Source organism: Oryzias latipes, chromosome 19 (assembly GCF_002234675.1).
Source record: "Oryzias latipes chromosome 19, ASM223467v1".
Classification (NCBI taxonomy): domain Eukaryota; kingdom Metazoa; phylum Chordata; class Actinopteri; order Beloniformes; family Adrianichthyidae; genus Oryzias; species Oryzias latipes.
Window position 1 is genome coordinate 3,996,516 of NC_019877.2, and position 12,349 is coordinate 4,008,864.

At 38.3% G+C, this 12,349-nt stretch overlaps 2 protein-coding genes across 5 annotated transcripts in view; one reads left to right on the forward strand and one right to left on the reverse strand.

Annotated features, from left to right (window-relative positions):
- LOC101155804 (monocarboxylate transporter 7) lies at positions 1-8,152 on the reverse strand. 2 transcript variants are annotated; one of them, XM_011487909.3, is made up of 6 exons: positions 7,992-8,152; positions 5,891-6,131; positions 5,677-5,820; positions 5,471-5,599; positions 2,676-3,566; positions 1-1,445 (listed from the first exon to the last, which is right to left on the reverse strand). In XM_011487909.3, the coding sequence occupies exons 2-6, from the start codon at positions 6,126-6,128 to the stop codon at positions 1,222-1,224; spliced, it is 1,626 nt and encodes a 541-aa protein (XP_011486211.1). In that variant the 5' UTR covers positions 6,129-6,131; positions 7,992-8,152; the 3' UTR covers positions 1-1,221. The 2 variants fall into 2 exon arrangements, with proteins under 2 accessions (XP_011486211.1, XP_020567771.1); XM_020712112.2 differs by lacking the exon at positions 7,992-8,152 and adding an exon at positions 6,272-6,342.
- arsg (arylsulfatase G) overlaps positions 6,414-12,349 on the forward strand; it is a 16,653-nt gene continuing 10,717 nt past the window's right edge. Inside the window, exons 1-3 of one of the 3 annotated variants that reach the window (XM_011487905.3) lie at positions 6,414-6,531; positions 9,959-10,186; positions 10,271-10,506. In XM_011487905.3, the coding sequence (XP_011486207.1) occupies positions 9,972-10,186; positions 10,271-10,506 (451 nt within the window). In that variant the 5' untranslated portion in view covers positions 6,414-6,531; positions 9,959-9,971. Of the gene's footprint in view, positions 6,544-7,774; positions 7,859-9,958; positions 10,187-10,270; positions 10,507-12,349 lie in introns of those variants that run through there. The other 2 variants (XM_011487907.3, XM_020712113.2) reach the window with 2 other exon arrangements.

The window sequence follows — 12,349 nt, forward strand, 5'->3', positions numbered from 1 at the left end:
TCTGATTGAAAACTTTTAATTTACAAAAAATAAAAAAAAGTTCCTCTCCTTCTTTGAGACATTACACAGGAAACAAATGAGGTATTTTCATTACAATCTGTTATATCAATCAACATATCTTTTTTAGGTATGTAGGTATCCCCCCCAAACACACACACACACACACACACACACTCACACAGCTCAGTTTCTTGATTTTAGACAAACTTCTTCTCTAACAACAACATTCACAGCTTAGTGAACTGAAGGCTTTTTACATGCACTTTTATTCTTGTTTTAAAAAGATTAAAATTAAAATGTATGATTCTACTGTTTACTGTTTTTTTTGTTGCTGTGAAGCCTTTGAAAATCCCATTTGATCATCTTTTGAGATATTTTCAAAGTGTTCCCAGTGGTCTGATAATTGCGATTATACCGTTTTAGGACATAGTTTCTGCAGAGCGGCAGGACTGTTGGCGTGGAGCAACCCCACACTCCCTTCCCCTCCTAATTGCTGAGAGCTCGGAGAGGGGAAGTCATAGCCCTCCCAGTGTGTTTTCTACAGATACAATCTGTTTCAAACTGCATTTGTCCTCTGCGTCTAATTTACAAAAATTTCAATTGAAAAATACTCAAAAATGCAATTTTAATTTTCTTCCCATATGTCGTCTATCGTCAGAAAATTGACACAAAAACATGTTGAAAACACCAAAAACATGATTTTCATTTGAGTGGATCCATAAATTGCCTTAAACATGAATTGTGCAAACAGTACAGATTGTTCAAACTTGCTTTGTCAAATCCAAAAGTGCCTCATAGAGAATATCTTTTAATAAACATTTACAATTTGGAGTTCATTTGCCTCACAATACATCCACCTTTCAATTTCAATAACTAAAAGAAAATCTTTACTTAGACTTTTCTATGATACGGTCACTTAGTACAGGTTAACACACCTTTTCATTGTCTTTTCAGGGCTAACAGACATAAATTACTTTAAAAAACAATGCTTTTTCAAAAATCTTTTCACAAATGACTTTTGGTAAAAAACACTTTTTAGTATTTCATATTCACAACTGCTCATTCCAAAAGTTTCCTAAAAAAATGTCAAAATGCAGATCTGCACTAACAGAATTCTTTTTTTCTCCCACTTTGTAAATTCATGCCAGTTTTTCACATTTTTACGGAATATGTACTTTAGATTGCTTGACTTGTCTCTACAAGACTTCCATCCTAAGAGAATTAATGTGCAGCAGCTGCATCTGCTTGCCGTTGCTCTCCGTTTTGTTCCTCGCAGCTGTCTTTATTTTGTTGATCTAGTGCAGATTGTTTGGAGCATCCTCTTCTGCAGAGCATTCCTTTCTTTGCAGGTCTGACTAAACCCAGGAACAAGGCGCTCAGCCCCATGCCGATGGCGCAGGAGTAGAACGCAGCGCCATAGTTCTTTGTTATGTCCACCAGCACACCTGAGAGTCGAGGAAGAGGAAACAGCGTTATGTTTACAGAGATCTATCATTTTGTTTTATGAACAAAACATGTACAAAAAACATTGTTCTGAAGGTCAAAGTTCCTAAAGCTTCAGTCGCAACTGCCCTCACGGGTGGATTCGCGCTGTCTGCAGGCATAAAAAGGGGTAAACCTGTACGGGGCACGCGGGACGCCTGCAGGAAATCTTAAGATCTGCTTGTTGAGCCCGACAGCAATATTCTTCGTACGCATTTATTTCAAACAGCGACAGGTCTTGGTGAATACTTGTAAAACATGCAGAGCGCAGTAAGGGGGAGGTAGGTGAGACGCAGGCATGTTGTAAAATTTTTAAAAAATTTTTAACCCCCCTGCACACTAGCTGTGCGCCTGTTGCGTGCTCCGGCATTTTAGAAATAAGGAAATTTGTCATTTCGATTGAAGTGTGTTTGGTCCTATGGAAACTTACGCATCACTTGCACAATGGTATCTTCCATTTTAATGACGTCCCTTAACCCTTGTGCTATCTTAGATGACCCCACCCTTACATTGACGTGTTATTCCTACCATGACGAAGGTGAATAAAGGTGGAAAGATTTCATGTAATCCATGGACACCAGTGAGTTTCACAAATCATTGAAGAAAAAAGGTTCAGAGCACTGTCTAGTGGGTCTAGATGACCCAACTCCCAATGTTAAAGTGCCTAGGATAGCACAAGGATTAAGGTGGAAACTGCAAGACACACCTTGAGATGTGGCCGCTCCTCTCTACGACCTAGAGGGTCGTAGAGAGGGCCCGGACAACCCAAAAACCTGCAGCATCCGTACAGGTGCATGTGACTAAGGCCCTATGAGTTTAATTCTGATTTTGCTACAGCTGAAAAGGATTAAAGTTCTACTCGAGTAAAGCTACAGGCACACAGAGTATGTGACACAAGTCAGATCGGGTCAAAAGCCCATTCTTATGTGTGTATTTATACCATGGAGTTCACACTGGACAAGCAGGGAGGGGCTTCTTCTACTTCTATTTCTTTTTTCTTCTAGTGCATGTCGCCACCTACAATTTTGCTCTACTACGATAAAGACTTGGTGTTGCAGGTCACTTTTAAACCAGTTGGCGTAAATTAAAAGGGACGCCGTCCACACCACACTCCCAAATCAGAGTCCCCGGTTAGTTAATGACAGTGGCTAATTAAACGCGGGTGATGACGTAGCTTAAATTTAAATCTTTACCTCCAAGCGGTGGTCCGGCCAATCCGGCAAAGCTTTGGATGAAGACATAGACACCCCCCGCGGAAGTCATCCTCTCTATTCCCACAACATCATCCTCAGCCAGCAGTGGGATGTGGGTGCACGATATGGTGCCCATAAAGAACCCATACAGGGCACAGCAAACAGCCAGGCCGTAAAACTCCTTGACCAGAGTGAATCCCACCAGATCCAGGGTCATAATGATGACGCACACCAGAAGCACCAGGAGCTTCCTTCCGCTGAAAAGCCTGTGCGATAAGATCCACCCAATGAAGAATCGTCCCAAGATCTCAGCCACAGCTATGATGGAGAGCATGAAGGCGGCTCTGTCGCGTTCCACTCCGTGACTCACGCTTAGCTCTATGACGTAGAGCGGCGGGGCAAAGAAGCCCAGAGTGGCAAACAGTCCAAAGAGGGAATACAAAATGAAGCTGCACTCTCGGAGGATGGAGAAGTCTAAGAGCTTCGAACAGTCTTTTATCCCCTGCTTCTCGTTATCATTTTCCTGACTTGTCACTGTTGGTGTCCGCTCTGTCTCTTTTACTCCACCTTTTTGTAGTAAAGCGTTCTCCTCTGGGCTCTTTTCATCCTTGAGACACTTTAGGTCAGAGACTCCAGTGGTGCCGTAGCTGTCAATCATCTCATTTTCTTTTCTCAAACAGCTCTCTTGGTCTGAACCTTCCACGTGTCCACATTCCTGAAGGGCTTCCAGTTCTTTCGGCGATGATTTGTCAGCATCCGTGCTGTCGGATTCTCTGGGTACGATAAGGACCGGCCGGAGCAGCGCACCGCAGACAATGACGATGCTCTGCAAAGCTCCAATCAACGTCATGGTATGCCGCCAGCCAATTTTGTCTCTTACTGCCGAATATGCTAAAAGACAAGCAGACACATTCAGAAAGTGTTCAATTAGTGGAAACCTGAGATTTTTTTCAGCTATGTAGAAAAAGATTTAACCTTTTTCATAAACATTTTTTTAGTTTTCACTAAATCCTTATTTGTTCAGCAACACAAAGTAAACTTGTTGTTAAAATAGCATGGAATCATCTTCTGCATGGACATTTTTTCCTCTGCTCTTAACACGGGTCATTCTATCATTAAGTTTTGCAGGTTTGTAAACAGGAAGCGCACGGTTGCTCCACATCCATCGAACTCATGTCTGGACTTTGACTGACCTGCTGCAGCTTATTGATTTTTTCACATTTTCCTGCCCATCTGTTGTGCTATTGTTGCTCTACTTGGGGTCGTTGACCTGTTGCACAATATTTGGACTCAAATCTCAGCATTCTGATCTAAGGGGAACAGCTCCATTTGGAGTTTTGGGAATTTTTAAATAATTTATCTCTTACTGACTCAAAATCAGAGAGGTGTTGGGTCCCATTTTTAGAGTCTTTGGTATAACTCAACAACTTTCCAGACTCAAGGCAGACACTCTACCACAAGGCCACCGAGCTGGCTTGCTCAGCTGACTGCAGTTTGAGACAAAAATATTTGCATCTTTCCTGGTTCGCGTTGTAAATTACATTTTTCAGATTCATAAACGTAAAAACACATTTTTAAATCACACTAAATATGTTTAAAACGCTGTTTCTAAATCATAGCTTTGTTTATGATTGGATAAATTATGTTTAATTATCAATCAAATAATCAATCTTTATCAATATAGCACTTTTCATACAAAAGCATCGAAATAAATTTTATAAAGCAATATACAATAAAAAATAAATAAAATAAGGAATACTAAAAATGAGTTATAAGTCATCCAGTGTAAAAATCACAAGACTTCATGAAATACAAAGTAAATAACATAATAGTAATAATGAAATTAGCTAAAAGTCAGATTAAATAGATGGGTCTTGAGCCTTATCTTAAAAATCTCTGTGCTCTCTGTGGCCCTCAGGTCGCCTGGCAGACCTTTCCATAGCCGAGGGCTTTTTGCACCCTAAATTTAGTGACGACAATCAAATGTTAGCAATAACTGACAATGAGGTGTTTTCACGTGTCTGTGGAGAAATGTTGATAAAGTCTAATACTGCTGTGAATATCAATTGAGAACCAGACCATTATACTACCACCGCCATGTTTCACTGTAGCCGGACAGGCACAGTCTGTATTTTTATCTTTTTCGTTCTATCATATCTATCAACTTCTGGTTTAGTGTTGTTCAGTTTTTAGTTATGGGTACATAATGGCTCAAACTTTTTTTCTTTTTTAGTCGCAAAGTCCTACATTTTTTCCCCCCTTTTTCTAAATACTTTTTGTTTTGCCTTTTTCCCAAAAGTTTATGCTCAGCTGGTAATCAGCTGAGCATAAACTGGGACTGGGTCAGCTGGGACTGACGAATAATACATCTTAAATTCAATATAATTTTAATATGTTATGAGAAATAATCAAAATAATTAACAATCAGGAAGAAAAAAAGACATTTATACCACTATGGTTAAGAATACATAAAAACTTTTTGGCAATTAAAATATGCATCTTTTATAGGCCCACTTTTTTGTAGGGTTGGGAGTTCTAGTTGTTAAAAACAAAAACAAAAAAAACTACATTTTTAGGTGTTCATTTTATCCTTTTTATCTTTATATAAGTTTCTCTAAAGACTATAATCCCTAAACAGATTTCATATCATTATTTATTACTTGCTGTTTAATATGCATACAAAAAACATTTCAATGGTAGCAGGCTTTACTTTTTACCCTTTTTAAGCAGTTTACCATAAATTCATCCTTACTTATTGGAATACACAACCATAAAGGACCTGCAGAATCTCTTACCTGGTGCCAGAGCAAACAATGACAGAGACTCCCCAATGGAAGCCACAGCCACAACCAGAGACCGCCGACGGTTAAAGTACTTAGAGAGGATGGTTACCGTGGGCAAGTAGGTCAGACAGTAGCCTAAGCCTGCACAGTTGATGACATACAATTTCAAAAATTGTCAACAAAATTGGAGAATTTGGCAGAAGAAGCTAAATTATTACCTGCAACAAATCCATATGTGATGTAGATTTGATTGATGGAGCTGGCAAAGCTGGTGGCAATGGTACCACAGCAAATAAGTAAGCCTCCAATCATGACGACAAACTGGTACCCAAAGCGGTTTGTCATCACAGAAGCAAGAGGACCTACAGCACAACAGTAAGCACATTAATCAGGCGTCTATTTCTGCTTCAAAAACCCTCTAGGACTCCCTACCATTGAAGGTCATGACAAAGACAGCGATGGAAACCACCCAGGAGATCCGACTGTTAGATTCCTTAAACTCCGTCTTCAGGTCCAGCAGGAAGATTCCAAAAATCTTGATGGTTCCATAAGTGAAAATCTCCACCAAGAAAAAAGCCACAGCCACCACCCATCCCCAGCCTCCATCAGGCACCTCGGAGTACTTGTTGGGCCCCAGGAATTTTAAATTCTTAAATCTGCACAGTGTCATTCCCTGTGGAGGAAGAAGTCAGTTTTTAACAATGCAAAACCTTTCAGTACAAATAGAGGGTTAAAAAAGATTTAGCAGGGAGACCACTGGAAACAGACGCAGGACACAATCAAAAGAAGTTCTCCTCCTTCATTCACGCTTACAACCAGGAATATGATCAAACCAAACCGAGCAGCAGGTTCTTCCCTCACGTGCTTGTTGCACCGCTTTAAATAAAGAGCGCTGAAGATCAGAGTTCGGGTTCGAGGCTGCGCTCATGCGCAGAAAGGGGGCCGGATTCTGCTGGGAGTCAGATGAGGACGGAGCGGCCGCGCATGGGTCAGCTTGTTTTTCTTCACCAGCATTGAGGAGGAGATCACAGTAGGAACAAAAGACAAATCAGTCCTTCCACCCGTCTCTACAGGTGAGGCTGGAGGTAAAACCCGAAATATTTGGCGTCCTCCTCTCAGATGAAATACTTCTGTGCATTTCACCAACTGATGTTTACTGTACAAACACCGTCCCCGCAGAGATAGTTGGAAAAACACAGTAGTGGCTTAAGCTCAGTTTTTGTTCCAGTAAAATATGTTTCTTTATGGAGCATAGTAAAAAGAATGTCTACAATAAATTCAAAAGAAAATGCATTAACTGACCCTTTATTGTATTGTTTTGCATTAAAATAACACAAATGCTGCACAATCTAGTTGGTGTAACATAAACAACTGGGTCCCTTGTGGCTTCAGTTTTTATCTGGAGTTTGTGTGTTTTTGTCACTTAAGAACAAAATTCAATACAAGTTAAAAACCTATATTTGTGGCATTACTAAAGAAAATTGCAAAACATTTTGTCCTTTAGAAGTCATTTATGTTCTGTTGTGGTGTTTTAGAACCAAAAAACATCATATCTTTTTGATTCTTGTAGATTATTCTTTACATTTATCCCCTTTTGTGTCTGTTTCATTTACCACAAAAACTTAAGCTCACTGTTATCAATAAACAGATATATATGTGAGATGCTTTCTGCATGCATTTATGATTAATTATCTCTGGTGTCACAATTTAAATGCAAGATTTTTAGGCTCAATCATTGAATCATTTGTTTGAAGTTTAAAGGATGTGTTTCTAATCCAAACTGATCATTAAAAAGCTGTTTGAGGTTTTTTCTCATTATTTTAACTTTTTCCTTCTGTGGCAAATGTTTATTTTGTCTTGGTAAAGAAATGTAATATGAATATAATAAAGTAAAGGTATTAAAGAAAAAAAAGTGCTTTTATTAGTCTGATAATGTGCATGGAATGAACACGCTATGGGATTTTGTAAATAAGTTACAAAATGTAAACACACCCCTTGTTTTTTTCTGATTTGTCTTTTATATCTTTTTGACGCACAAAGATGATTTATTTTTTTCTTGGGTCATCCTGTTTACTGAAGCATATATATAGCATATACTATATATAATATATATATATATATATATATATATATATATATATATATATATATATATATATATATATATATATATATATATATATATATATATATATTCTTTTAAATAAACAAAACATTTTAGTTGAAGAACAACATGTTCCAAAACAATTAAAAAAAAAAAAATTAAATTGAAAATGACCGAATAAATTGTGGAGCTACCATCTCATAGTTCGGACTATAGGGGGGGTTTGAATGAATGAGCGCGTGTTGCCAGTCTCACTACCGGTGACGCAGCAGCGCGCGCTTTACTACATACTCTATGTAAGTACTTTTACGTCGCCGGTTTGAATCAGACATTTCAGTTTTTAAAAATGTTTCAAACTCATTCAAGCAAATTAGAAAGCCGTGTTTTCTCGTGCTTCCCAATAACCCGATTGTAAGTTTTCAGTCTCACCCGTGCGCGCAGCTGTTTGTTTCTCCAGTAATCCTACTGTGCGCCGCGCTGCGTCATTGCGCTTTATGCTTCCTCCTGTACATGTCCACGCGCATTTATGAAGAAACATACTTGCAGGCGCGTGCACGCGCAAAGACACACGCCCTACAACCTAGCACAGACACGCTCTGCGTGACACAAAAATACAACCACGAGGGGCAGGAGAAGGGTTAAAGAAAATCTGGTTGCAGCCAGTTCCAACACCGTTCCCCCCGCGCGCCTCCATTAACTCCCCTTCTTATTACACAGACTTGTCAGTTAATATATGGTGAACTTTAAAAACACGAGTTTGTGTAACAGATGAGTTTTAAACTTTGGTTTTACATGTAAGAAGCAGATATCCAACCATGAACTACTAAAAAGAGGCATAAAAAGTTTGTTTTTGAACATAAAGTCACACAAAATAATTTATTCTTATGGCAGTTCATTCAAAAGTGTCTGTTTTTGGCTATTCCAATTCCTAATAACTGTCCTGTTGGATCTGTGGAGTCATATTTGATTGCATCTTTGCCCCAAATCATCTTCGAACTTGGGAATTCACCCCCCTTCTTTACCTGAAATCAGCACATTTGACATGTAAAATATCAACTCGTATCCCCGACATGACGTTTAATAATCAACCGTAAATGCTGATCTTTTTGAAAACTTTCAGCCATGGTTGATGTGTTTTGACACTGGTTGGGCATTTCCTCCTCAGGTATCCAAAGATCGGAGTGAATTACAGGCCTGTCAGGACAGACTGGTGTGATGGCAGAAACATGAGGAGTTGTTTTAGCAGAAACCTGATTACAGAATGTCCAGCTGTTGCAAAAGGGTCACAAAAAGCTCATTATTAGTGTAATAATCTGTGAAAAATAACCAACGTTTAACAAGAAATGTAATAAATCTTTGTTTTTCTCTATAGGATTTCCGTACTTTGTTTTTTTCAAAATCCTGCTTAGTCCTGTTCTCAGTGTCTGATAATAATTTAAGTTGTGTACTTTGTTAAATTTAGGGCAACACTTTAAATTACTTTTTTATTTTTATTTTTCATGTATCTGGAATTAATAGATGTTCAACATTTTGATTGTTTGTCATATGTTAACTGCCCCAGATGGAGTTTTAAACCTGTAACTTTTTGCATACAAAAAACAAAATAAAAGCATTTGTGAAAATCTAAAGAAAAGTATAAACACTTTTTATCCTTTTTAAATCCATTTAATTCTGTTGGTGTGTTTTCAGAGCCAAAAAAAGCAAACTTTATCTTGAGAGTATTGATTGTTCTTTATTTTTTATGATGTACGTACCAGTGTTCCGGTGTTCAAGGTCAGGGGTGTTCAGTTCCTGGCTTGTATCTTTAGGAAAATGTGTTTTCTACGGTGGCCACGAAGCTCAAATCACACTAAAAAATCACTCATGGCATAAAGCAATACTGGACATAATTATCCAATCAGCGATTTCCCACACTGGTTTCTCCAATTTTTAACATTTCATTTTAATTTCTAAAAACTACTTTTGCTTTCTGGAACATTTCATTTTTATTCCTTTCATTTTTTTGTACTTTTGTTTTGATTTCTAAAATGTAATTTTATTTATTTAATTATTTCTTTTGATTTTTTAAATTGTCTTCGTAATTTTGCGTTGAGTGATTTGTTTATGTGATTTGCACTTCAGGGCCACCGTAGTTTTGTTTTTTTTAGCAAAAAGTCTTCATTGTAAATGAGAACTTATTCTCAACTGATCCTCCTGGTCAAATAAAGGTTGAAAAAAAAATAAACAAATTGGATTTAATCACAAAAAACAGTTTATTTACTTTTATAAACTGACCCTCACCCAGAGGGTAACATCTGTCTTTGACGTTTTATGCAATCAGCAAATATTCCATAAACACTTTTTGTTTTTTTGGATGAAAAGTTTTAATATGGTTGAACCTTTGCAACCCCTTGCAGGTTTGGACCCAAAATGTCAGACTTCCATATCTGGCTGCTCCTGGTCTGGGTGTTGTTATGGACTTTAATGCTCCTCACAGCTTCCCATGAGGTCAAACCAGCAAAAAGGCCTAACTTCATCATCATCCTGGCAGACGACATGGGCTGGGGCGACCTGGATGCCAACCAGCCTGAGAGGAAGTCCAACAACACTCCTAATCTGAACCTGATGGCTGCGCAAGGACTGAAGTGAGAAGTGTTGGGAGTGAAGTGACTTCATGAGTTTGTATTTATTCACAATAACACCTCTTTTTTTTTCTTTTTTTTTAACAGGATGACAGACTTTCACTCCCCGGCCTCGACGTGCTCTCCGTCGCGTGCGGCCATCCTGACAGGCCGCTACGGCCTCCGAAACGGGGTGACCCATAACTTTGCGGTGGAGTCTGTGGCGGGATTACCTCTGTCTGAAGTCACCTTCCCCCAGCTGCTGCAGAAGGAAGGTTATTACACAGCTATGATCGGGAAATGGCACCTGGGACACAATGGTCCATACAGGCCAACCAAGAGAGGTGAAGTGTGTCCTTTCTGAGTCCGACAACATTTACCAAACCCCTACCATCGCCCTGAAGCACAAATCACTCAACATGAAAACATTTTAAAGATTACAACGAAAATGTAAAAAGTAACACAACTAGTAAATTAAAAAAAATGATTTTTTTTTTATATCAAGCAACTAAAATATGGAGAAAAAGAACAAAACGAAAGTAGCATCCAGAAATCAAAATGGAAAGAACACCACAAGAAACTGGAAATGGTCGGTATTTTGGGATATCGCTGATTGAATAAAGACGTTTGTCCATCATTTCGACTGAAAGTTATTTGGCATAAAGCAACACTGGATACGGTCCGTTCTAATTATAAAACTTTTATAAGTATTCGGCCATTTGAAAAAATTCAAACGTCAAACGTCAGCATAATACCTACCTTTTCTGGTTTCTTATTTTCACCATTTTGATTCACTTTTCGGAATTTTGTTCACATTTCTTGTGACCCTGTTGTGTTCGCCTTGAAAGATTCCAACTTCCTGATCAACTGATGGTCAATTTTGTACTGTCTAGATGGTAATGGTGCAGCGGTAGGGCAGTCAAGCTACGGTTAGAAGATTGCAGGTTCGACTCCCACCTAGCCAAGTATATGCTATTTACTATGTCTTCTCTTTTATTTTTCACAATTTAGTGGTGTCTACAGCAGAACTGTTCACCTCATGCATATAACCCAAATATTGTAAACACATAATACTAATCGACTTTTTTTGAAGGCCTCTTTCAAAAAACTCCATTATGCTGCACAGAAAAAGCAAGAGCCAATAAAATCACTAAAAATATACATTAAAAACACAATCAAACCAGCTGGATTAAACAGATGAATTTTGAGTTTGGATTCACACAACCAAACAAACATCAAAGCGGCTGACATACAGGAAGGTGGCTTAGTTAAGGATCTTCGGTTTCACATAAGGCTGTGTTACATCCCTGTCTAGGGGCATGTAAAAGGATGTAACATAAAGGTTAAAAGGAAAAAATGAAATACTTCAACGATTCAAAAACTATCACAAACAAACCCAGGCTGAAAATAAGCTAGAAATGTACTGTAACTCAAAACAACACAAAAACAACCAAAATACAAGGACCAAAAGATGACGGGGCAGTATTTAAACCCTGAGCTGGACGTCCTCAGCCAATCAGGTGCTATGGACAATTTGGGCTCCAATCTGCACACAAATATAGGATGGGAAGAAAAAGAAACAGAACTTCCCACTACAGCTGAAAACAAAAGAAGATAGAGACAGAAAACACTACAAAAGAACAAAGCCATTGATCCATTTGTGGCAGTGGAGTCTACCTGCTTCCTGAGGGGAACCACCTGTTCCCACAACTGGCTGAAAGATTGAAGCAACATGGAAAGATTTTTGCTTTGCTTTTTTAATTGATCTTTACTATGTTTTTGTGTTGAGCGATTTATTTGATTTGAACTTCTGGGCCACTGTAGTAAAGAGTTGATTGAGCAATCAGCCAACTTTTGCAGTGACTGAAGCTTAAAGAAATAACTTCCTGTTGAAAAGGTGAACCAACACCATCATTCAGTCAGTGGGGTCCCATGATACCTTCCTTTTTTCGTTTTATTATTTAGTTCCATTTTTTAACATTTCATTTACTGGTAGATTTCTGGACAATACTGATTTTCAAACTGTAATGTTGTTGTTTTTTATTAATTAGTTTATTGCTTTTTAAATTGTCGTTTTGATCTTTAACATGTTTTTACTCTGAGTTAAGGGGTTTAACAAAAGGAAAAGACACAGATAAATATTGCTATTGTGAAATGGGAAAAGGTGCATTGTGCCCAGGTTATAGA

Coding starts and splice junctions, on each gene's coding strand:
- LOC101155804 (XM_011487909.3), bottom strand. CDS start 6,128: ATGACACTGTGCAGATTTAAGAATTTAAAATTCCTGGGGCCCAACAAG. Junction 5,821..5,890: donor CTTTGTCATGACCTTCAATG/GTAGGGAGTCCT, acceptor GTTGTGCTGTAG/GTCCTCTTGCTTCTGTGATG. Junction 1,446..2,675: donor GGCCGGACCACCGCTTGGAG/GTAAAGATTTAA, acceptor CTCGACTCTCAG/GTGTGCTGGTGGACATAACA.